The sequence below is a fragment of the Anopheles merus genome, chromosome 3R (assembly GCF_017562075.2).
Source record: "Anopheles merus strain MAF chromosome 3R, AmerM5.1, whole genome shotgun sequence".
Classification (NCBI taxonomy): domain Eukaryota; kingdom Metazoa; phylum Arthropoda; class Insecta; order Diptera; family Culicidae; genus Anopheles; species Anopheles merus.
The window spans coordinates 14,292,298-14,316,567 of record NC_054084.1 but is presented as its reverse complement, the minus strand read 5'-3'; the positions used below and the strand labels follow the sequence as shown (position 1 = coordinate 14,316,567).

The 24,270-nt window shown below is 42.2% G+C and overlaps 4 protein-coding genes across 11 annotated transcripts in view; 3 read left to right on the top strand and 1 right to left on the bottom strand.

The window, feature by feature from the left end:
- The first annotated feature begins 520 nt into the window (after positions 1–520).
- LOC121595368 (cilia- and flagella-associated protein 53-like) lies at positions 521–2,452 on the top strand. The gene is made up of 5 exons (XM_041919283.1): positions 521–722; positions 789–841; positions 908–1,084; positions 1,165–1,327; positions 1,389–2,452. Exons 1-5 carry the CDS (start codon positions 675–677, stop codon positions 2,268–2,270), a joined length of 1,323 nt encoding a protein of 440 aa, XP_041775217.1. The 5' UTR covers positions 521–674; the 3' UTR covers positions 2,271–2,452.
- A 49-nt stretch (positions 2,453–2,501) lies between these two features.
- On the top strand, positions 2,502–6,142 carry LOC121595367 (peptidylprolyl isomerase domain and WD repeat-containing protein 1). Of its 2 annotated transcripts, XM_041919281.1 has the most exons (8): positions 2,502–2,802; positions 2,865–3,252; positions 3,329–3,968; positions 4,036–4,145; positions 5,168–5,286; positions 5,383–5,388; positions 5,524–5,864; positions 5,940–6,142. In XM_041919281.1, exons 1-8 carry the CDS (start codon positions 2,607–2,609, stop codon positions 6,081–6,083), a joined length of 1,944 nt encoding a protein of 647 aa, XP_041775215.1. In that variant the 5' UTR covers positions 2,502–2,606; the 3' UTR covers positions 6,084–6,142. The 2 variants fall into 2 exon arrangements, with proteins under 2 accessions (XP_041775215.1, XP_041775216.1); XM_041919282.1 differs by lacking the exon at positions 5,383–5,388.
- A 12-nt stretch (positions 6,143–6,154) lies between these two features.
- LOC121595372 lies at positions 6,155–9,174 on the bottom strand. 2 transcript variants are annotated; one of them, XM_041919289.1, is made up of 5 exons: positions 9,064–9,174; positions 7,881–8,043; positions 6,589–6,649; positions 6,405–6,494; positions 6,155–6,324 (listed from the first exon to the last, which is right to left on the bottom strand). In XM_041919289.1, exons 2-5 carry the CDS (start codon positions 7,941–7,943, stop codon positions 6,227–6,229), a joined length of 312 nt encoding a protein of 103 aa, XP_041775223.1. In that variant the 5' UTR covers positions 7,944–8,043; positions 9,064–9,174; the 3' UTR covers positions 6,155–6,226. The 2 variants fall into 2 exon arrangements, with proteins under 2 accessions (XP_041775223.1, XP_041775222.1); XM_041919288.1 differs by having other exon boundaries at positions 7,881–7,995; positions 9,064–9,172.
- A 3,790-nt stretch (positions 9,175–12,964) lies between these two features.
- LOC121596603 overlaps positions 12,965–24,270 on the top strand; it is a 44,725-nt gene continuing 33,419 nt past the window's right edge. For 2 of the 6 annotated variants that reach the window (XM_041921699.1, XM_041921696.1), the window contains exon 1: positions 12,965–13,121. The gene's annotated coding sequence lies outside the window, so the exon portion shown is untranslated. Of the gene's footprint in view, positions 13,122–13,151; positions 13,607–13,644; positions 14,403–14,505; positions 14,768–24,270 lie in introns of those variants that run through there. The other 4 variants (XM_041921692.1, XM_041921694.1, XM_041921695.1 and 1 more) reach the window with 4 other exon arrangements.

The window sequence follows — 24,270 nt, the reverse complement described above, 5'->3', positions numbered from 1 at the left end:
CCGTAGTTCATTTTGACTGGTGCACTTTGAACGTGCGTTCGGGAGTTTGGAAGGCGGAAATGCGTTTAAATTAATGATGATTTTATTATTGTAAAACTCAAGCAAGTAGCTAGTCAAAGTGCTGAGCTTTGTTAATCGTTTTAACAATGTTAATTCTGATCATTAAAAATTGTTGCAACAAATCGCAACGGCTTTCGCTACGGAATTTGAAATCACTCAGCCATGACACTTGACGAATTCGAAAGCAAAGGTGTCGAACCACCAATTTGAACGTCGTGGAACATATTCAACGATTTTAAATTAAATTAAAATTTTAATTTCAATTAAAAGTTAGTTCAATTTGGTGTGTTCATATCTGTCCAACAACTATTTAATTCCCGCTATTGTTACGCACAGAGACATCGTTCGCGTCCGGGGCAAATTCCTACACAGCATATAGAGTTGTCAGCATTAGCTTCACGCCAATTCTGGCAACACGCGTGTTGCCCCTAGAAACGCGAGCTGCCCTCGGAAATCATAGCAACCACGTTAAACAGCTTTAAACTTGGGTGTATCGTGTCGTAGGCAGTTCGTTTTTATACACCCGGGGGTTCCATTGGAATATCGGCTTTGCTCTCCGACCAAAAACATTGAATACCTTTTCCAGGTCCATCTTGCACACCGCACCGCGCAAAATGCTGTTCTACCCGGAAATTAGTATTCAAAATGAGTTGAAGAAATTGGTAAGTGCTGCCCGTTAAATACCATTAGCGGTCCTGTGTATATTGATTTCGATGCTTCTTTTTTAGATGTCTTGCGCCGACCAGGAGTATGACCATCAGCTGGAAGAGAAGCGTAAAAGGTATGGAATGGGGTTGGGAAAGCACCAGCAACTACCCTTGGTTTTGTACATTTGTCTCGATCGTAGATTACATTCCCTGCTGCAATCAGAACAGCAGCAACAGGAGCGGGAAATTATGAAAAAGTTCCAGGACGAGGAGGAAATGCGGCTGAGGGAGAGAACCAATGCGCTGCTCAGTGCAAAACAGAACCAGGAGCGGCAGCGGACGGAGTTTGTGAAAAACAAAATGATACAAATGAAGCTGTAAGCGAGGTTTTTCTCCCGACAATCTTTCCATCCACATTGTTTCAATTCTCGTAATTATGGTTTCTCCCTATTTGTAGCAATAATTGCGACGAGATTCGTACGTTTCTGCAGCAAAAGTATCACGAAGAATCGAAGAAATGCCAGCTTGCACAGATTGAGGATAAGATGAAACTGAAGCAAGCCAAAATGGACGAAGAACGAATGTGGACCGAAGTGCACGTGCGAAAGTATAAGATGGAGGTACAATTAGTGGTGATGTATGATTTTAGATGCTATTTTAACGTTTTATCACTTCTTTCAGTTGCAAAATGAGCAAAAGGAGAAACAGGAACGAAAAACAATGGAACAGAAAACGCTGCAAGACATCAAGCACCAAATCAAGGAACGATCGCTAAAAGCCGCTCAGGATAAGGTCGATCTGCAGAAGGTGGTTTGTGCTTCCCTACCGTTTCCCGACCATGATCCAAAGCTAAAAGTGCTCGGCAAGGCGGAACTGGCCGAACATTTGAGCGAACAAATAGCGCTGCGCAAAGAGCTACAGCGGAAGCAAAGCGAGCAGGATGTGCAGGTAATTCGCGCGCTAAACGAAACCACCGCCAAGCAGCTCGAACAGGAACGGCAGACACGCAAGGCGGAAGACCTTTTGCTGAAGAAACAAAAGGATCAGTTCTACCAATACTCCAAGCACGTGATCCGGCAGCGCCAGCTGGAGGATGGCAAGCTGGAAAAGCTTATCAACGATACGCGGGAACAGTTCGACCAGGACAAGCTGGAAGCTTGCCGGCGCGAGAAGCAGAAGCGGCTGCAGATGGCGTCCATCGCGTACGAGGGCCAGCGGATGCAGATCGCCGAAATGGAGGCGCGAAAGGCGCGCGAGCGCGAGGAGCGCCAGCAGGAAGCGCTGCGCGAGCGTGAGCTGCAGGAAAGGAATCGCAGGGAGGCGGAACGGGCCGACTGCCGGATACAGACGGCCGTGCAGCAGTATCGGGATTCGCTGCGGGAGCAGATCAAATCCGCCTCGCTCGACCGGGAGCGCAGCAAGCGTGCCAATCAGATGGAAACGAACCGGCTGATCGAGTGCAGCTTCAACGAGCTGAACTTTGTGCAGAGCTACGTGAAGGGTTCGTTCGAGGAGCACTTCAAAAAGCATCCCAACCTGTCGCTGTTGAAGCGAAAGTACTGATAAAGTGTGTTTTTTAGATATTTTTTCGTTTAGCTACTTGACGTACTTTGCAAAGTGGAAATTGATTTTCAATTGGCTCACCATAAGACTAAATTGTAAGGAAAGGAAATCGTGCTTAGTACGAATGATGCAAATTATAAAAATAAAAATCCGTACCGTGAATAAAACGTGAAAAAAGAAAACCGTTACGCCGAAACAACACCACATTCAAATGCAGCCGTTTGACAGCTGTCATTGCGGTTCGGTGCGATTTGTTTACGTTTGTCGTTTGTTCTGTGTTGTGGCACGCTTCGCTACACTTTCGGGGCGTTCATCATTAAATAAAACGATTTTAATATGAGTGAAAAGGAAAAATCCCGTCGCAAGCGTGCATCCAGCGAGCCGGAAGGTGAAGACCATGAGGACACACGCAAAGAGCCATCGGAACCGGTAATGCCGGAAGAAAGCAAAGAGCCCGAAGGCGATGAGGACGATGACGGTGGCTGGATAGGACCGATGCCATCGGCGGCGGCACAGCCAAAAAAGAGGAAAGGTAAGCAGTACAGCTTCCGGTTGTGCATTTGCTTTCGTTAACTACCCTGTTGTTTGTTTCAGTGCTCGAGTTTGAGAAGCTGTACATCGAGAACCTGCCCGATGCGGAGTGTTACGAGAAGTCGTTCATGCACCGGGACACCATCACCCATCTGGTCGTAACGAAGTCGGAATTCATCGTCACCGTCAGCGTGGACGGGCACGTGAAGTTTTGGAAAAAGATGGAACTGGGCATCGAGTTTGTGAAGCACTTCCGGAGCCACCTGGCACCGATCAATTGCCTGGCGGTGAACTGTAGCGGCACCTACCTCTGTACGGCCTCGGTGGACAAGAGCATCAAGGTGTTCGATGTGATTAACTTCGATATGATCAACATGCTTAAGCTGGAGTATGTGCCGTATCGGGTGGAGTGGATACATCGGATGGGGGACGTGATTAGCTACCTTGCTGTGTAAGAGAAAGCCATTTATTTAGACAAACTATGTCGCAGGAAACCATTTTACATGTGAACTCTCCTTCGTCCTCAGTGCGGATCAAGATTCACCGGTAATTCGCATCTACGATGGAAAGGGAACAAACACACCGCTGCACACGCTGGAGAAGCTGCACACCAAACCCGTGGTGATGATACGCTACAATCCCACGTTCGAGGTGACGGTTTCGATCGATAAAGCCGGCATACTGGAGTACTGGTACGGGCCGCGGCACGATTTTAAGTTTCCCGCCAAGATTGTACACTTTGAGTCGAAGCTCGACACCAGCCTGTACGAGTTTGCGAAGAACAAAACGATCGTCACCTCGCTGAGCTTTGCGCCGGATGGGAAGAAGTTTGCCACCATGTCCACCGATCGGCAGGTGCGCGTGTTCGGCTTTCTGAGCGGGAAGCTGCTGCGCGTGTACGACGAAAGCTTAGCGCGGTACAGCGAGAGCCAGCAGCTGTCGCAAACGCTGTCGAACATGGAGTTTGGCCGGCGGATGGCGAACGAGCGGGATCTGGAGAAATCGGACGCGTTCGCTAACATGAACGTAACGTTTGACTACAGTGGACACTTTATACTGTACCCGACGATGCTGGGCATTAAGCTGGTGAACATTGAGACGAACCGGTGTGCGAAGATTATTGGCAAGAATGATAATTTGCGGCCGCTCAATTTGTCTCTATTCCAGGTGAGTTATACGACGTTACTTTGGAAGAACGTAATGGAATGAAATAAATTTATTGGTTGAATTTTAGGGCAAGGTAAAGTTCTCCAAAGCGGCCACCACGCTCGAGCAGGAAGCGTCGGAAAATAAGGCAGCACAGGCAATACCGAACGACCCAACGCTTTTCTGCACTGCGTACAAGTAAGAAGGAATGATTAAACCTATACAACCAGTGCTGCAAATGTCATAAAAAAATCTAACTGGTACAAAATCCATGTCAGCGTCACATAATCAATTGTGATAATCAGAGGCAATACTCAAAACGATTGGTGTGACTAATGCACGCTTCGTGACCCCAAGGCGACCAAGGCTTGGTCAGTCACTACGTCATGCTTTATTTTTTACTGTGATCAGTTCTGCAAAATGTCACTGACATAGTTATAACCAATTCCGGCTGAAACAAAATCATGTCAGCGTCACGAGCTCTATTGTGATGATCAGAGATGAGACTCAAACAATTAGTGCGACCATCACATGTTTGGTGACATTTTGTGCAACCAACTCTTGGTCAGTCACTTAATCGTGACATTTTCTGTCGGTGATCATGACGATAGATTCCATGACTCCAAGATATGCGGTGCGTGCGAGTGGTTTCAAGAAACAAAATGAGCATGTTTACTGGTCCTGTTTGACTCGACAGGCCATCAAATCAGACAGAGTGAGAAAGTATGCTCATTTTGCTGCTTGGAACCATACGCCAACTATATTCCAAGAATGTCGTGCATATCACCGACAGAAAATGTCATGACCAAGAGATTGGCCAAGAGTAGGGTGCTAAACAAAATGTCACCAAGCATGTGATTGATCCACCAACTGTTTGAGCTTCACCTCTGATCATCTCAGTTTATTTCAGTCATGAGTGTTGAAACAGTGGCATTTGGCAGCACTGTTCACAGCCAGAAAAAGTCATGATTAGGCATGTGATGGCATTAAACTTTGCTTGTCAGTCAGAGTTTCGCGATAGACTCAAGCACTCGTTCGTCGCGTTCGGCATGTCATGACGTACTTTCATTGAGTATCAGTAATGATCATCAAGCTACCGCGGATATGTTCATTGTTTTCGTTGATGAACATCTCGTGATGCTCATGACATTTTGCAGCACTGCCTACAACAATGCACGCGGGATGACTAATATGTTGGTTTATACTTTTATACACAACAGGAAACAACGGTTCTACCTCTACACGAGACGGCTCCCGTCCGACCTGCAAGACATGGAGCGCGATGTGTTCAATGAGAAACCTTCGAAGGAAGACATCATTTCCGTTACGGAAGGACAGGGTAAGTTTTTTTTTGTTAAACATCCTTTTTATAGAAGAGTTGTGAGCTTAAATGCAATCGTTTGTATAATCCCGCTCACCGTACTATCATTGCTAGGAGAAGGTAAATTTGCTAAATACTTCCTATTTCCTACCCTTTCATTACATGCATGTCTTGTTCGGTTTGCTATTTAAGTTTACTTTCGAGTTGCAATTAATTCCCAATTAACCTTTTTTATCTTAACTTTACTACACCCAGGCGTACAAAAGATCTACGACAATGCGGTACTGCACACGACGATGGGTGACGTTCACCTGCGCCTGTTTGGCAAGGAGTGTCCGAAAACGGTGGAAAACTTCTGCGTGCACAGCAAGAACGGCTACTACAACGGGCATCTGTTCCATCGTGTGATCAAGGGCTTCATGATACAGACGGGCGATCCGACCGGCACCGGTACCGGTGGCCAGTCGATCTGGGGCGGTGAGTTTAAGGATGAGTTCTGTTCCACGCTCAAGCACGATCGTCCGTACACGGTTAGCATGGCCAATGCGGGCCCGAACACGAACGGAAGCCAGTTCTTCATTACCGTACTGCCGACGGTATGTTTAGTGTTTTTTTTTGCGAACGGTTGGTGATGGATTAATTAATTTGTTTTTTTGTTGTTTCTATTTTAGCCATGGTTGGACAACAAGCATACAGTGTTTGGGCGTGTGCATAAGGGTATGGAAATTGTGCAGAACATCTGTAATGCCAAGACGAACCCGAAAACCGATAAACCGTACGATGAAATTCGGATCATTTCCATCAATCTGTCGTAGAACTCAAATATTTAGAAACAATAATCAATAAAAACGACGAAAGAGACAGCTTAAAACTGCCCGTGTGAATGTGTGTTGGTAAGTTGGAATTAAAATGTAACTTTATTAACGATTAAGTGGAGTACGGATTGAACGGCGCTGCTCTACGCTTGAGCGGATGCCGTGTACGGTGGAGGTTTCTGGAATAGGTCCGGTGATTTTATCACATCGTCGTATTTCGGGGGAGGCGGTGGTTCTGGGTCTGAAATACACACCAAAAAGGGAACGAGTGCATGGTAAACACAACTTCTGAATGGCCATTTCTAATAAATTCACCCTTACATGCCGGAGGTTGACTGCGTTCTGGTGGGGCTTGCGCCGGTCGTACGTCATTCTGGTAGATGGTAAACACTGCAAAGCGTTGAGAGGTTTCTGAACAAAAGAGAGATAGTGAAGGGCAAAAAAAAATGGAATCAGATGGATTTGTACCGACCGGAAATGGACGTTTGTGGAGTGCGGGACTTACGAGTGCGTGATTGCGCTGTCGCTGGTCGATGCACCTGCAGTCCGAAGTAGTATATCCGGCGCTGCAGAGAGGGAGTGAAGACAAAAAAATCGATGGTAAGTATAGTTTTCACCGTAATTACGATGGTTTCCTGTTAACTTTATTTTTATTATTTATTCTTTTACTCTATATGCTTTGTTTTTGTTAAAATTATTCAATGTTATGTATAACGTTTATGATTTTAGTAAAATTATTTAAATGTTGAGCCTTATCGTAGCTTTTCAGTGGATTATCAAACTTTATATTTACTTTTAATAACTTTTTGATAGTTTATTATGCACTTCATTTATGTATTTGATTTTATAAATATAAGGAGAAATTGTTTGTCATCTATTTATTTGCTCATGTATTTATTAATAATATTTATATGTTTTCATAAATTTATTCCAAAAAGCGTGGAAAACTACAAACATAATGCTTTTACTCTGTTTTCCACTATGATCATTTCATATCTATTTTCATATTCCAATATGAATTTCTTTATTCAACGTTTATGAGATTTTTTCAAAAGTTGTCATTCTTTGAATAATGTTGTTCAAATTGGAATCTGAATAAGAAAATGGTGGGTCCGTCTGCTGTACCATCAAATTGAAGATATAACATTATACATTCTCTTCACACTTAATGATACGAAACGATTAAATCGCTTTAAAAATGCACGTACAAAACCATATTTCTTCGAAATAATCTATTGTGCTTCGTAAAAAAAGCGTATGATTACATCAAATTAGCTAATCTAAGTATCGCTTTCACGCTCAAACGAACAATAACCGTGGTGAGTCACCTATCTTTGGGAATGAAGTTAAAAAAAACGTTAGTCCCCCTGTCACGTGTTGCTTCTAAACGCAACGCCCGATATGCTTCACTGGCAATGCCAATCATACCCCAGTCTACTGTTAGTTTATGTTTATGCCTGATTAAAAGCGTCCTCAAATCTTATCAAACTAAAATTTAAAAATGAAACTGCCTTTATTATCTGTACTATCGCTAAACCATAACACGAATGATCAGATTTTAAATCAGAGTGTAAGGGATTACCAACCAAATGGAATGACGAAAGAGTGCATTTAAATGGCTACTTTTGGAAGAGGGGAACAATTACGTCTTTTAAAGGTAATTTTAGTTTTCTTACGATGCATTTTTGATTGAAATTATATATTAAAGGCTTTTTGCAATAATCTCTATACTATCATTTAATTCATTTAATTAATCATCTTTTCAATTCAATTTCCCAACTATTCCAGCACGCTTACCAGCACAATGAAAAACAGCATCAGCACCAGAAACATCCACAGCAGGTGAAACACCCAGGACATGTTGGCTGCTACTTTATTGGGGACCCAATGCACCTGTACACACTTTTATCTCCTATGCACCACGAGAAAAAGGGGGAAAACAACACAAACACACAATTAACTACACAAAAAAGGAAAAAACAAAAAAAAAACACCGATTCAAACGAAACAACAGTCACAGTCAACAAATGCTGAACATTTCACCATTTTTTGCAATCGTCCACCGTTTTTTGCGTCCGAAATATGAGTCTCACGCAACCAAAAAACAAAAAACACAACATTCTTATCCTTATAGCACTAATTGACTATTCAATGCGGGGTGCAAAAAGTGCAAAACGATTGGCTTATTGCAAAAACCCGTGTTTTTGGTTTGATCGTTTGTTTTTTTTTTTGGCGCCCAACCAACTAACGAATCTATCCCACGCACCGTTCCCGTAATCGTACGGCTGATTTAACGATGAAAGTGTTTGTAATTTTATTTTTATTATTTGCAGAATCACACTCATCACGCATTGAACTCGTCACTGAACGCTAGCATTAAGCGCTGATGCCTGCTGATCCTGCTGGTCACACCAGGTTTGTGCATAAATTGCGTATTTTTTTTTTCCACGGCACTTCCTTTCCAATTGGCACACACACCCGTAGCACCCATAGCACAATTAAGCAGATGTTTGTTCACGGTTAAAAAAAAAGGACGCGAATGTGTGATAAAAATTATGATGCGCAGTTCTGTTCTGGCGGGCGGGAGTGGGTAGGCCCTCCCACTCCCGATAGCTATTTATGCCAATTTGTGTTGCCCGTTCGGTTGGTCACGCGTTTGTTCATGCGTGCAGGACCATTTTTTTTGTCTTATTAACACCACTGTTTAACAGAGTAATTTTAACTGTAATTGTCACTTCAATGCACATTCCACCCCCCCGTGCGTTCACAGTGTCGCCCACCGGGGCAGTAATCAACCAACCAGCAGGAAGGTACTGGAATTATTTCTTCTATCGATTGATTATTTGCTACGTGATATGGGTTTTTGGGGGGGGGGGATGTTTCGAGCATATTGCAAGGAACAATTTAATTCCGTACTGCACAAAAAAAACACACACGATTTAAGGGCAAGTGCGCAAAGCGTAAAAATGTAAATCCATACCTAATTAAACTAAAACCGAGTAAAATTGTTCGCGCGCGTTGAGATCGGATGGGACCACGTTCTCGTCATCGGCCCAGCAATGGTACTGGCGGCAGCATCGAGTCGAAATCGATCACTGGCAAATAGCTAAAAGTGCCACTTCTCTTATCATTCGCCCATTAGATAGCTAGACGGTGTGAAACAACAAATTTGCGGGTCGCTAGCTCCCCTCCGTCGGAAGACGGAAGACGAAAAAAAATGTGACCACCAAAGGGAGGGTCGCGGGACATTGCAATGCGAAAGGGGTTGGTAATCGATTTTCGATAATTTTTGCCGTCACTTGGGAGACGCGTTTGAGATAAGCGCGGCTACTAGGGGTAGTGATACTGTTGTTTCCCCGTACGGGGAAGGCCCCGGCGAGTATTGTGCGAGCATTTGTTAGACGTGCTTACTACACCACGGTAACGGAGAAAAGGGGACAGCCCGGACAGCCCGGACAGCCCGGAGTTCAAGTACGGAAAGGGATTAACTTGCGTTGATATTATTATTTTCGAACGCTTGTACTGCACTTCAAAGAGGCTCGGTTGGGGTTTGAATGTGAAAAAGGGGAAAAAAGAAGGAAGCTAAGGTGATAATGATTCGCAAACGTTCATTTGCTAGCGTGAGGTGCGTTGCTCAAGTATCATCTGACCGATTGGGAACGTTTGGATGTGTCCGATAAGGGGTTTTTAGAAGCGTTTTAGAAATATTTGAGATAATTTTCATATACTGGTGTCCCCCGAGATACGACTGTATTTGGGACCGAAAAAATGTCCCAAAGCAAGGCGTAAGTCGAAAAAGTCGTATGTCGAATATCTCTGAATACAAAGTTTATAACCGAAGTTGAAGAGTTGGAATTTATGATATCGTGTATTTTATTTAAAATAATGTTCGATAATGTAATAATAATTTTTTAAAACCCGTACACAATAAAGATATGCAAGATCGGGTATCTTTGGAATTTTTGGAAATGTGTGTATAACGGTTATCAGCCCAGATATTCAAAAAAAATCAATTTCTTGTCAATGATAACTTTTAACTGTCAAAATCAAAATCGTCGTATCTGCGAATCGTCGTAACTCGGGGGACGCCTGTAAATATATTTAAAAAAATAGTAAATGCTATTCATTCGAATGTGATCGCAATCACCGCTCACGTGATACGAGAACATAACTTTAAATTGTGAATTGTGAAAGAGCTTGTAAATCATCTCAATAATCATTAGTCATAAATCAATCACCATTCCTTATAGCAAGGTAAACGATTTCGCGGGAAAATCCAACGCGAGAAGATCACGATCACGAGCGATCACGAATGATGCTGTAAGTGATGGTGCTGTGGGAGACCTAAGCGAAAACGCGAGAGCTAGTGAAAGAAAATGAGAGAAAGAGAGAATACACCAGAGAGATAAATCTAATCTGAATATCGAGAGATCGAGCGAAGCATGCTTCGGGGCAGGGTTGGCTGTACAATTTAAATTGCACAATATTGCACTGTTGCGTTGTAATTGGATAACAAAGCTGGAAGAATTATACTTGCATTAATAAGAAGAATTATTCTTCTTCTTCTTTTTTGACACAACAACCGTTGTCGGTCAAGGCCTGCCTACCACTTGTGGGCTTTGGCTTTCAGTGACTTATTGATTTCCCCCCATAACAGGATAGTCAGTCCTACGTATGGCGGCACGGTCCATTCGGGTCTTGAACCCATGACAGGCATGATGTTAAGCCGTACGAGTTGACGACTGTACCAACAGACCGGTCATTCTGGTAGAAATTATTTGTCAAACACACTTTTTCACTGAGGTAGGGGAAGTTAGCAGCCTGTGGCGAATCTTTTTCGAGCAATCCAAGCTATCCTTTGCTGAATGGATAACAATATTTGCTTTCAATCTTTTGACAGGCCGAGAGAAATACCGTATTTTTATCGTGTTTAAACATATTTTTTGTGATTGCTCCCAAGACACGATTGCGTGTTTTAAAAATTATTTTTAAAAATTAAGATAATTGTATCCGGCGAAGATTAGTGGCGTGTGAACGCAAAAATATGTTCGAATCTTTTTTTGACACTTGTATCTAGTGGAAGGAGAAAGATTCGCGAAGATAGATATGGCTTGTGAGAACGTACCTATTGAGATAGAACTTTTAGAAACCCACATGATGCGAGTGTTTGGCTTCTTAAAGTGATTTTTAACTTTTTTGAGTTCATAAAGGCAACTTCCTTACTCGATAATTTAAAGACTTACTATAATATTGAAATACCACGTATCGTTAAAATATATGAGTGTGGGCCAAAAGATTCATTTCACGAATCGTTCCGAAGTTGGATACGAGCATCTCGCTCTCTCTATCCCCCCCCCTCTCTCTCTCTCTCTCTCTCTCTCTCTCTCTCTCTCTCTCTCTTTCTCTATCTCTTCTTGAAATGCTCACGAAGGAGTGCCTATCGAAAGCCGACTCGTGGGGGCGTGCGCTAGGTCGGAGTTTGAATCATGTCCGTTCCGTGGGTGCATAGAGTTTGGGTCACAAGACACGTCTCCGGCTCGCTTATGCAGGCCTCTGCGAGACAATCAGCACGTATTGGAAACTAGAGTTGTGTCTCAAGTACCAGAACTCATTCATTCAATTCATCCTAAAGATCGAACGAACTACGTTCATCTGATCAACCTTCATTGATTCTTTATAAATCATAATGTACTGAGTTGGACATCAAAATAACGTCCTACCCGCCGAAATAACGAACGTTATAGTACGCCAGGTCGTTCATTTCCCCCATACAAATAAGAACGTGAACCGTATGACCAGGACGTTCACGAAAAAATACGACCTATCCGTCGAAATAAAGAACGTCCTAGTACGCTAGGTCGTTCATTCCCGCCATACAAATATGAACGTGAACCGTAATACCAGGACGTTCATGAAAAGAACGTCCTACCAATCGTAATAAGGATCTTCCTGGTCTGCCTTATAATTTCAAAGATGCAATACACTAATTATGTTCTTCTTGTAAAATAAAACAATTCACCTAATTTTCTTCAACTGAAATGAATCGCGATTCACGTTCAGTTCATCTTAATGAAAGAACTAGTACGTTCACGTCCATGGAAATGAACCAAATTGTTCAAGCCTACTGGAAACGTTAACCAGTTCGCCCTAATACCCAGTTAGAAAAATTAACGCTTAAAGGCCGGGGGGCATTGCCCGTACTCGCTAGTGTAATTTCGATTTTCACTGGCGCATCTGGCGGCGGCAGACTGAAGCATTTTGCTAAACAATTTGCAGCCACTTTAGAAAATATGTTATTTTTCAATGTTTTGTGCTTAATTTGGACGAGAAAAGTTTTGTAAAAGGTAGATGCATATGTCCTGTACGCATTGCATACATTTTCATGACAAAAAACGGTGGAAAAACTACTTCATTTTGAGATTCGGCATGACCATCTCCTCGAAGACCAAAAAAAACTTCCACCAGCCGCCGCCAGATGGGCTAGTGAAAATCAAAATTACACTAGCGAGTACGGACAGTGTCCCATGGCCTTAGTATTTAAACTCAAAGCTTCAACGAAACAAAAAAAAATGCTGATGAAAAAGAAATAGACATGAATTTAGTAATTCCTTACACCCCAGTGCGTACCAAACTATAAATTGGTCAATATTTGACAATGGCAACAAAACCTCTCGACGAACCCTGCAAACCACGACAAACCACGCTTGCTGAGCGTTTGGCGCCTCGCTCGCTCCACGGATACGGCCAACTCTACGCACTCTAGCAGGCTGTGATCACGCGGGAGAAGCCTCGCACGGCTGGGGAGGGGGGGAGGGGGGGCTGACTCGCGCACGTATCTTCTCGCCCGGTACGGCGACGCGCGCACACTTCGCTCACACGCTCACCACTTTCTCAGTATTGTTGCGGTGCTCGCAAGGTTCGCAGGTTTGGTGCTGACTGCCTAACGCCCTTTTTTCTGCCCCATCCCCACCCCTCCATCCGGTGCACCTTACCTCGTACAGCTCACGGTGCTTCCGGAGTCGGAGGGCCAAATTTGTTGTAAGTTTTTTGTGTTTTGTTTTTTTCGTAATACCACAATGAACGAATGTGATTTTGTTTTTGCACTAACGCAAAATACACCGCGTGACCGACCACCCTCTCCCGTGCGGTGATGATGTGACGCGTCACGAGGAGAAAAACAACAACGTTTGATAAGTGGGCATCGATACGGATTGATAAAGTTGGGGAAGTAAACACACACACACACACACACGCGCACACGCACACAAGTGTTAGTTTTTCATCTTTTATTCGTTTGAGTGTGTATGCGTGTGATGCGCGGTGTACACTGTGCCCGTTCGACTCGTGTCAGGTTGAGCTATCAGTTATCAAAGCTCGTAGATAAATTAGGCCCTCGATAACCACGGTGGCGTGTGTAGGTGTGGGCAAATGTGTGGTACTGGTGCTGGTGCCTACGTGATCGATCTATTGTTTCCACCGGCTTGATTTCGGGTTGATGTCGCGAATGAAGAATACGATCCAAGGTGGCGTTGATACCTTTCCTCGCAGCTGCTCATTCTTTCCCGTTGCAGGCTCCATTATATCATTGTTTCATCCCCCTTTCCTTTCTATCGCACTTTCTCGCCGTGTTGTCATTCCGTCGTGTTCCGTGTTCTGTGCTGGTTTGCCGTGGTGTTTCGGTCTATCCCTCTCTCTTCGCGCATCGCTTTGCGCTAGGTGACGCGCTCGCGCTCACGTGTGTTTGTGCGTTGCTTTGATAAACGACACCCCCCCCCCCCGCCCCTTTTCCGACCTTTTCAAACCTCTTTTCCATCCTTCATTCTTCCCACCTCGACACTCCTGTTCGAATACCATTGCAAACGAGGAGGAGCCCTCGAGTGTCTTCGACGAGTGAGTGTGTTTGCTTCAAAAGGCAACGTCTTGTGTGGCTGTGTGCGTTTTGTTTTTGGGTGTTGTTTTTGTTTGGCTGGAACCGATCGGGTACGAGACGACGAGGCATAAAATACAGCCTCCACCAAAAATGTTTGTGGCCATCGGTTGCTCGCGGCACCGAAGCGCGACAAGGTGGCGTGACGTGGTGGTGGTACGCCGCCAAAAGTGCGAGTGTTGAATGGAAGTGGAATGCTGTGATGAAGGGAAGAAAACAACAAAAACAAAAACCAAAGATCGTATTGGGGTGGATTTACCAAAAGCAAAACGCGGAACTGTTGGGAATGTCTTTCGGAAGTGAGTTTGTCGAGCGTGTTCGGAATGGTGATGCGTAAAACGAGTTTCTGCCCCAAACTAAGGCGACAACGACGGCCGAACGCAAATGAAAACGTGTGTAAATTGTCTGGAGTTTGTTTTTTTCACCACGATCGTGTGTGATCAATTGATCGTTGTTTGATATTGATATCGTAATGTGTTGTGCTGACGAAAATAGGATCTAATTGTTCATTCGTTCCTTTCTGGGGTGTGTGTTTTAGTTTGGTGAACATATAGCCCCGAACAGTGATGTGTGTATGTGTTTTTTCTCGTCTATCGTGAACACCAACGGCTGGAGTGATCGAGTTTGTACAAGATCGTCCACCTGACACTGACCCTTACGCATCTGTGTACGGGGTGTTTGCCTTCGTGCCAGCGACGCAGCTCTACCAGATACTAACGCGTAGTTGTTCCAAGGAGGACATCTAACACGGAATAAGGTAAGAAAAATGTGCCGCATTTTCTCCCTGTATGGTGAAACGAGTGCAACGTGCAATGAGAAATTGCCTTACACATGCGTGTATCATACAAACGTTACGGTGCTTGAAATGAAGAGAAGAAACACACGTTTTACAGCATTAGAACTATTTGGGCTGTTTTATGAAGCGATGTAACGGTTGTGCTGAACATAAATGCTCTAAAGAAGGGAATGGACATTCAGAGATTTGCCAGTATTGGAAATGGATAAAAATGTAGGCCATCTTGTATAAGAAAATGATTTTTTTTTCTTCAAATTTGATTGTCAGTAAAAATCGTTAACTACTTTATGAGCCAGTAATGATGTAATTTAAGCCTATTAGTCTATAAAACAATTTTCCAGGGTTTTCCAGGGGTTCTCTCATAGTTGTGAGACACTTCCTTAACTCTTTCTTATAAGAAGTGAGCTTCATATGATGGAAATTGGACTCTATGGGATTCCATTATACCATTTCTCCTCTTCGATTTGTCCAACAAGGGTGCTATAGAGTCCAATTCCCATTACATTAAGTTCATTTCACGGAAGAAAGAGTCAATAAAGTGTCCGACAGTTATGAGAATTCCTGGAAACCCCTGTAACAGACGTACTTATTTCTACCAGTTGAACTACTATCGCGAAATAGTTCAATAATCAATTTCTACGTATCTGAGGCAGTTGGATGCAGAAAGTTAGTTGACTAACTTAAGTAGATCCATAGATTTGAGTTGTTTTCTGTAAAAAAGAAAAAAAAAAGGTAATTTATTAAAAATAAGCGCAAGAATATGTATGCCTTCAACATGAAATTATGGAGTACGATCTCTTCAATGTTTGCAGTTATTCAACCACTACTGTTGTGCTATTAATGTTCGGAGCTAATTTAAATTCCCGAATTCTTTACTATCTTTCATCAAGCAAAGATTTTCAAGACAGGAAATAAGTAGAGAGAATCGCCTGTGGGTTGTTGTAACGTAATTTATGGATGAGGAAACGAGGAAAGGAAACGAACTAAGACACTAAGAAGGAAACAAAAGGTTTTGCACATGTTTTTAATAATGACTTATCAGCTTCTTTACAAAGCAACAAGAAAGTGTATATTTGTGTGAAAGTGTTATTCTCATATTCTAAGCCACCTTGCAATGCTATCTCACGCCTAAGTCAACGACCGTCCGTGGTAATAAGTCTGCCACACATTCGAGCATGATTATGTTTATCTCGCTGTCAGATAGTTGTTTTGTGTGTGTGTGTGCTTTGAACCGGTCCTTGTATTAGGTCGACCACTTGCCAGATTGTAGGACGCCATACGAGGACCGTCAACAAACGAAGCGAGTACGCTTTGTATCGTGTATCTTGTTACCAGCGTTTTAATAATGTTCAGGAATTAGACGCAAAACAATGGATAGGCTTAGGTCGTAAAGCCTTCACTCTGCCATCTACGATCGTGTAGTTTGATCTGCTGGTAGAGATCATCTTCAGGAAGAACGAGAGATTAAAGTAAACCAGAAGATAAGCCGCACGAGCGAATTAAAGGGATTGCGTGTGTGTGCAATTTATGCTCGCCTGCGATCGATCCTCACAGCTGATCGATTGCGTCAGCGTTCGGCAGCAATAAAAAAAAACGGCATCGGGCAAAGCGAAGCGAAGGCGGCAAACATAACCCATCAACACCATCGGTAGGTCAATCGAAAAAGCTCACACCACCACCACTAACACCACGATGAGTTGCGATGATTCGCGTCAAACACCACGTGATTGATAAAGAGAGGCAGAAGAGGCGCACTTTGCCGTGTGGTTTGGTTGGTTTGGCATTTATTCCCCCGTTTTGGATGCATTGGCTGTTGCCGTAATGGAGGTTGCCCGCATAAGTGTGATTACGATTCGAGGGCAATCGATGCAAAAAAAGGGAAATTACAAGACGCTTAGAAAAAAAAAACCCGCTTGTAGTTGGAAGAATAACTGCTTACTTACCTTGTTTTTTTTGCGAGGCGCAACTCGGTTCGTTGTTGCTCTCGTTTCTTCTTTTTTTTCACTCCCTCTTGCTGTTAATGCGTCTATCGGTCGGCGTGGGGGGCCAGTACGGTTGCGTATTTAATCGGTTGAAGATTCACAACATTTTTCCGTACGCTCGCAATGTAACGCAATGATGCAACGTAAAAAGGTGCATTACCTGCATTGCAACCTGTGTGGATGGTCGAGCTAGAGTGCCGTAGAGCGTGCAATTAATGTAAAGAATGACAAAGAACAATGCTTTCCTGTGGCACATAGCTCATTGCGCACTGCTGAATGGTGATAGTGAGAGCAAATTATTTTTAGTGTTTTAGAATGTGACGAAATGTATCGTCACAACGGGTGCAGCGATGGGTTGTGCTGCTGTGTAACAATAGTGGGGAAGAGAAGCAAAGAACAAAACACAACATCAGGAGGCACTAGATCGTGCCAAAGCGGGCCGACTTGACTGGCTGAGTCATGTGGGGTCTGTTCATTCATCCGTAATGGATGGTATAAGATTAGTCACCACGATCAGTTCCCGCTGTATGCAGGGCATCACTGCATTGCTTAGAAGATGTGTGTTTGATTTGTAGCTTGAAACTGTTGTGTTTTTTCTTATTAAGAATTTCGATTGCACATTGTAATTATGTGTCGAATGTAGTCCAAACAACCATGAGTGATACATTCCAGTTACATTCCAGGATTTTGACATTCATTCAAAGGATTTTTAATACATACTTAAGGTATTGAATTGACTAGAAATTCCCTATTTTGAGGTATAAGGTAACATAAAAGGTATTTTGTTTATTTTTATTTTAAGTTCAGTATAAAAACTGTTGATTCGTACGTTGCGAACATGCTTAACCATGATGTTCTATGAATTCCTGCACACTGAAACTGATAACAAGTTTGCAAATGTTTATGTTAAGGTGGCCCAGAGCACATTAAAAGGGAGTTCTAAGACTTAGATGTAGAATATAATTTCGCTTTGGTTTTACATTTATTTTCTTTCTATTTCTTTTGCCAACAACTGTGAATTATTGCAGAAGTGGGTAGATATCAAAGATCATAATAGAGGTTCTGTAAATACTGAGAGACGTTTTAAAACAGAAAAGTCAATAACTAGTCAACTTCTATTTGGTGTAACGTCCCTACTAGCGAAAGGCAAAACAGATCCGACCGGCTCCAGACCAGAGCAGGCTCAGGAGCTCCGTACTAATGGCTCAATAGAGACTGCATTGTATGATAGCGCAAAAAAAAAGGAATCTATCTTCTCGCAAGTGTGGAAGCTAACACTCGACGTGATTGCAGTAGTAGACGTGCATGAAGTTTGGTAGCATTCGTTGGTTTCGTCTCATTTATACAATTTTGCCCTAATGAGATCACCCGTTCTCAAGCTAATGCAACTGTATAGGTTGATAACAATGTTTAAAACTTATCGATTTTTTAATAAATTCCCTTAAACATGATTTACTCGTCTATTTACCGGCCGATTTGGACGTTCGACTCCTCAAATGAAAGGTCGTTAGGCTGCCGATCGAAGTATATTTTAGTGTCCGTACGGTTGCGGACACTACAGGACATGCCGGTATGTACAAGCTTTCGCGACATATTTAGTATCTCGCAGCCTGAAAGTCAGCCCTAGTTAAGTTGACGACTGTATCACGGGATCGCCCTAAGCCCCTAATAACATTTACAGGGGGACACCGTTTATTCGGGTACATTTTATCCGACTGTTCGTATATCCGTGTTGTTGAGTAATGACAGTTCAATTCAAAGTTCATATTTGAATACCATTATCAGAGAATATTACTATAATAAAAATTCCTAAAATTCAAGACAACTTTGAATATTTTCATTGAACAAAAAAAAGTTCATAAAAACTGGTTTTACTGAAACTTAATTCAAATTAAATAAAAAGTCAGTAATTTGTGATGAAAAACATGCTTGGGATCATAATCCGTGTTATTCAAGTACAAGGACGAGGTGGAGTCCCTATGAGCCTGGATAAAAGGCGCTTCGCTCTATGTTGAAATTTAGACAAATTGATCTTATATGAAGATGTGTTACAAACTATGTTAGGGCAAAATACACGATTCTATCTTCTTCTTCTTCTTTGGCTCAACAACCGTTGTCGGTCAAGGCCTGCCTGCACCACTTGTGGGTTTGGCTTTCAGTGACTAATTGATTTCCCCCTATAGCAGGATAGTCAAGTCCTACGTATGGCGGCACGGTCCATTTGGGGATTGAACCCATGACGGGCATGTTGTTAAGTCGCACGAGTTGACAACTGTACTACGAGACCGGCTCACACGATTCTATAGAACTTCAAAACCATAGGGTTTAAGTTGGAATGTGCTTTCAGGGGTTGTTACTTCATTTCAAGCTTCAAGTCTTTACTTCATTCTCTTGTGTTATTAAATGAGAAATGATGTTCAATATCGCAAATATTCCACAATTTTTTAACAGTTTTAAACAAATGTCCTGCAAAGATGTAAGGTTATGTTCATTTTTGTTTACTTTTATTGTTTTTGTTGTTATTTAATATTATATTTAGTACTATAAAACGAAATAAAAATGAGCTAAACAACATATTCTAGTTACACAAATTGACATTTACAAGTTTACAACACACGTGTCAACAATTTCCTCACACAATACGATCACGCTTAATGATTTATTTTAAAACGAATTGCACTCTAACGCATGCTGGTCCATTGGATACGTGTGCGGCTGCAAAAGTACAGCAACGCTCCAATAATGAGAGACAGATAGAGAAAGAGTGTTATTATCATTAGCCTACCATCAGTTGAAAACTGAAAACTCCCGCTCGACAGGAATTTAATCCTCAAATTCCCTTTCTGCCACTATTTGCAAACCGCTAAGCTTTTCGTTTCTCCACATTCCCATCGGCCTCAGAAGCTAGCTAGATGAAAACGGGAGAGGTTTAGCCAGGTGCACACACAGTGCTAAATACAGCCAGCATAATCAACCGTGTGGCCGCTTGTCATCGGAAACCGCACAACCGTCATCGTTACAATGGTAACCACTACCATCAGCACCAACACCACCACCAGCATTGGTGGGCCATGCTTCGGCCCATTTAGCTGCAACCACCGGATTCAGGCTAGCCTGGAATTCCCAGTGCTTGTGTGTGCTTGTTGTGTGTGTGTGTGTGTGTGTGTGTGTGTGTGTGTGTGTGTGTGTGTGTGTGTGTGTGTGTGTGTGTGTGTGTGTGTGTGTGTGTGTTTGGGCTCAATTCGATGCGTTAATGTTGGTGGTTGGCGATGTGAAATCCAACCCAATGCCGCCCGCACACCCGCTAGAAACCCGTTAGAAATCACAAAATTTATAAATAATTACACAATTATTTCCAGTCGCGGTGGGGATAGTGCAGACAGCGGGTGGGATTGTGAGGTGTTTGGCGAACCGGACCGAACACAGGGACAGTTGGTGTGATGATGAGCTAATGATGCATTGCAGGGGACTGTATGCTGCAGTCAGGGACACGGGGATGGGTTTGATAATGCACACTCGATTTAGGCGATTGCCGGGCAAAAAAATGCAACAGAGCGAGTGTGTCGCTGTTAAATTAGAGAGGATAGTAGGGTCATTATATATGAAAGAAAAAATATATAATAACGATGGAAAATGGTTGCGGATTTTGCAGAATAAATTGTCCGCGATGCCGTTGTCATACTGAGGAAAAATTTCAATGTGACAGCAAAGGGCGACCATATTTTTATGATGTAGCTTTTTGCTCTCAACGTATGGGAAGATCATATCAAAATAATGCAAAAACAAGAAATACAAGGCTGAGGCATTGTCTGTCCTTTTGAAAAATTGTGATTTAGCAAGAGCTTTTTGTAGGATTTACTGACACTTTAGTTCATTTTTGTTGACACAAATTTTAGATCCTCTTCCACACTTCTTCATTGTGAAACTCCTCATGGAGAGATTTCTGAGGATTCAATTTGTTATGTACAATGAGTCGTGAATCCATGTTGTTGTGTAGAATTATATAGGTTTTGAACTTCAACCCTCTTTCGACTTTTTTGAATCCATATGTACACATGTGTTTCGACTAGAGTTTAGTTTCATGAATCTTTCGTTGAGATTCATTCATATGAATCGTCAGTGATGAGTGATTCGAATCGCGAATCGATTCTTCAAAGATTTATGAATCTTCAAAGATTCACGAATCTTCAAAGATCCACGAATCTTCAAAGATTCACGAATCTATAATCCATTAAAATTCATATATCTCTTGGGATTCATGAAGCTTTAGAGATGTATGATCTCCAAAATATTGAATTTCCCCAATCCCACCTACAACTTGCCCGTTGTCTGTTCAACTTCGTGGTACTTTCCAAGAAGTCTCAAAAGCCTGTATAGGCTGGCATGACCACGTATGTTGTTACGCCAAGAAGTAGAATAATAAATAGCTCAAGCTTCATGAATTTTAGAGATTTAATAATCCTTAGAGTTTCATGAATCCCTAGAGATTCGTCAATCTTTCTAGCTATAAGAAATTTTTGAGATTCATGAATCTTTTGAGATTAATAAATCTTTCGTGATTCATGAATCTTGTGAGATTCATGAATCTTTCCAATCGGGATTCAGATTCATTGAATCATTCCAAAGATTCATTCAGATTAATCAATATGAATCTTAATTACCCAACACTAGTTTCGACAGGACAATTACTTAAACGAAGTGAAAAAACCTTTTCTTATGAAATATATAACCTCACAGTTGTTTTCTCTACTTATAAATAAAACAAAATCAAAATGAAACAGCATTCACATTAAATATACACATAATAGTACAATGTATTGCAACCGTAAATAAATGTTGAGCCTAATATATACATAAGAAACAGATCGCAAATTTGCTAACAATTATATTGAAAAATGTTAAGACAAGACAACACAAAAAGCCCTGCACATTCACTATGACGCATCTAATATGCCCAAGCAACGGTAATGTATCCGAACCGAAACGTACGTACGTCACAAACAAGAATTGTAATTGGTTTTCATTATAACCAATTCCATTTCCAACCATTTTGCATCCACAGCAGTGTCTAGTGACTCGGTATTCTAATCGGAAAACAGCTCAGAGAAATCTTAATTTATCTTAATTGAACCTTCGTGCTATGGAGCAAAACAGGCAAAAATCCACCCACCGTACTGACGCTCCAAGTATTCGGTTTAGCGGTAAATTAAAAAAAAAAAGCTTCCAACTCCGATTGACATCAATCGGGGTACCAACCGTGGAACGTGTCCGGCAACGTGCGTGCTGGCAGTGTCTCAGAAATACTCCCTCCCTTCCATGTGCCGGTGCAGATTCATTGACCGGAATGGGATTTGCATACGTTTGCTCGGTTACTTCTGTGTGCGGTTTTGCTGCCGCTGCTGCTGCGTGAGGAAATTTAAACATTTCCACCCTTCTTGCCTCCTCTGTGTGTCGGTGGATTCGGTTTCGTGGATTTCGACGCTCCCCTCGCGTTCAATTCAGAAGAACAATCTGATGGTGTAGTTGCAATATTGCATGCCTGAAGCAATTAGAGCACAAGTGGAACCGTACCGGCGACATGGATGGGGAATGGGTTTAAATTTCAAACCACATGGGCTATACGCAGGTTGGTTGGGTTTACTGTTTGGGTGTGTAACGTAATCTGCTTTAGAGGTTAAGTTTTGCGCTTTTGGGAAGCTCCGTTTCGCAAGGAAGGTGTGACCTTGGTGCGGTTCGTACTCTGAAGTGTCTTGACAGGGGAGCCATACTGTAGGTAGGTCACTCCAAGGGGGGTTTATTTAAGAGGGGGAGATAAGATTGCACTTAACCGGGTGTTGATTCCTACTTATTTTATTGGCCTTACCATAGTCTTCAAAACGCTACTTGTTGTTATTTGCTGATCGTTGGCACAAGGATTGATGGAAAGATGTTTTAGCTATTTAAAAGCTTAACTGTTTTTGTATTTGAGTTTGGAAATTTATGGATTTTTATCTATATTATACGTTTAAAATTACCATTGTGATAAAACACACAAAGAATAGCTGAATTTTACAAAAATTGTCTAATGATCAGGCTTAAGAAATCCTGAGCAACTTGAAGCAATGATCCCACATTTAACCAAAAAGGTGGAGATGTCTGTCGCTACAATTATTAATGGGACCATTTTACTTTAAAAAAACACTTTTCACAAGATTAAAAAACATGATGTATATAATTGAAAACGTATAAATATATTGTAATGTATGATCTAGTGTAAAATACTATTTTTTATAAGAATTACAAGACAAATTCTATAGGAAATAGTGAAATTTCAATAAGAATTGCAATCAAGCAAATTGCGCTGGGATTTTTTTCTGATATTTTAGTATCTCATTATCCTGAATACACTACATGAGCTCTGACGTCCTGATCATGAGTTCTGAAGGATATGGTTCAGAAAAAATAGGAAATTAGAATCATGTTCACTAAATTAACTTGCAGCCAAAATGGACCTTCCACCCGTAGCTAGGATTGGCTATTTGGCTGTGTTGGTACTGAATTAAGTCTTGAAAGCCTGTATAGGCCGGCATGTCCTCGTAGGACGTTTACGCCAAATAGAAGAAGGATGAAAAACTGGTAAATATATGTAGAACAGAGAACATCGTAAACAGTACAAACATTTCTAATGTCAATAAAGTATAAAGTATTTTCATAGATATTGCAACAAAAACTTTGATATAGACACTGCAAAGACATAGACTCCACTATCTGGAAAGTGAAAATGTAAGTGCATATACTACAACATTTTGTAACCGTTTGCTTGTTTGTACAAAGTTTACAATATATAATTTAATTTAGATTTTATTGGTTGTTGTACATTCAAAACATTACTGTCGTCCTTGGACATCACTTTGAAGCACCGGCTTGGATGCTGTCGTCGACGCCGTAAGCCCATTCGCAGTGCGACATCAAGCAATTAGCACATTGCAACCTCTACTCCGCGCGAGAAAAACAAGCCCGTTCCGATGCCGTCTGTCTGCTCCAACGTCTTGGTCGCAATGCTGTATGTGTTTGTGAGTGTGTGTGTGTGTCTAGTTGTTGCCCATTTTCCACCATGTGACGACGGTCACCACCCTGACCATGATCGTCACGAATGGTTGAACACTAAACGGGGACAGGGGTGGGGGGGGGGGTTTGGTTGTTTGTGGCCACCGTCGACGGTGCCTCTCCCCCTCCTGGAGAAATTAATCAATCGCTTTAAATCATCACACGAGATGTGAGCAAGGGTAAAGCGTGTGGGGATGGGATGGAGCGCTGGAGAGCAACACGGTTGTCTAATTTATGAAACAATGGCCCTGGCGGGTAGTTGACGTGTACCTAAAGAGCGTGTACGGTGATTGTTTTTTTTATGTTGCGTCTATTGCTTGCAGTATGTTGTGCATGGTATGGGATTTTTGAATTGAAACACATACCACAAACACAGTGGTGTAAGATTGTAGTATG

Coding starts and splice junctions, on each gene's coding strand:
- LOC121595367 (XM_041919281.1), top strand. CDS start 2,607: ATGAGTGAAAAGGAAAAATCCCGTCGCAAGCGTGCATCCAGCGAGCCG. Junction 4,146..5,167: donor CTTTTCTGCACTGCGTACAA/GTAAGAAGGAAT, acceptor TATACACAACAG/GAAACAACGGTTCTACCTCT. Junction 5,865..5,939: donor TCATTACCGTACTGCCGACG/GTATGTTTAGTG, acceptor TTTCTATTTTAG/CCATGGTTGGACAACAAGCA.
- LOC121595368 (XM_041919283.1), top strand. CDS start 675: ATGCTGTTCTACCCGGAAATTAGTATTCAAAATGAGTTGAAGAAATTG. Junction 842..907: donor CTGGAAGAGAAGCGTAAAAG/GTATGGAATGGG, acceptor TCTCGATCGTAG/ATTACATTCCCTGCTGCAAT. Junction 1,328..1,388: donor TGCGAAAGTATAAGATGGAG/GTACAATTAGTG, acceptor CACTTCTTTCAG/TTGCAAAATGAGCAAAAGGA.
- LOC121595372 (XM_041919289.1), bottom strand. CDS start 7,943: ATGTCCTGGGTGTTTCACCTGCTGTGGATGTTTCTGGTGCTGATGCTG. Junction 6,650..7,880: donor TGCTGTTTTTCATTGTGCTG/GTAAGCGTGCTG, acceptor CCCTCTCTGCAG/CGCCGGATATACTACTTCGG. Junction 6,325..6,404: donor ACGCAGTCAACCTCCGGCAT/GTAAGGGTGAAT, acceptor TGTGTATTTCAG/ACCCAGAACCACCGCCTCCC.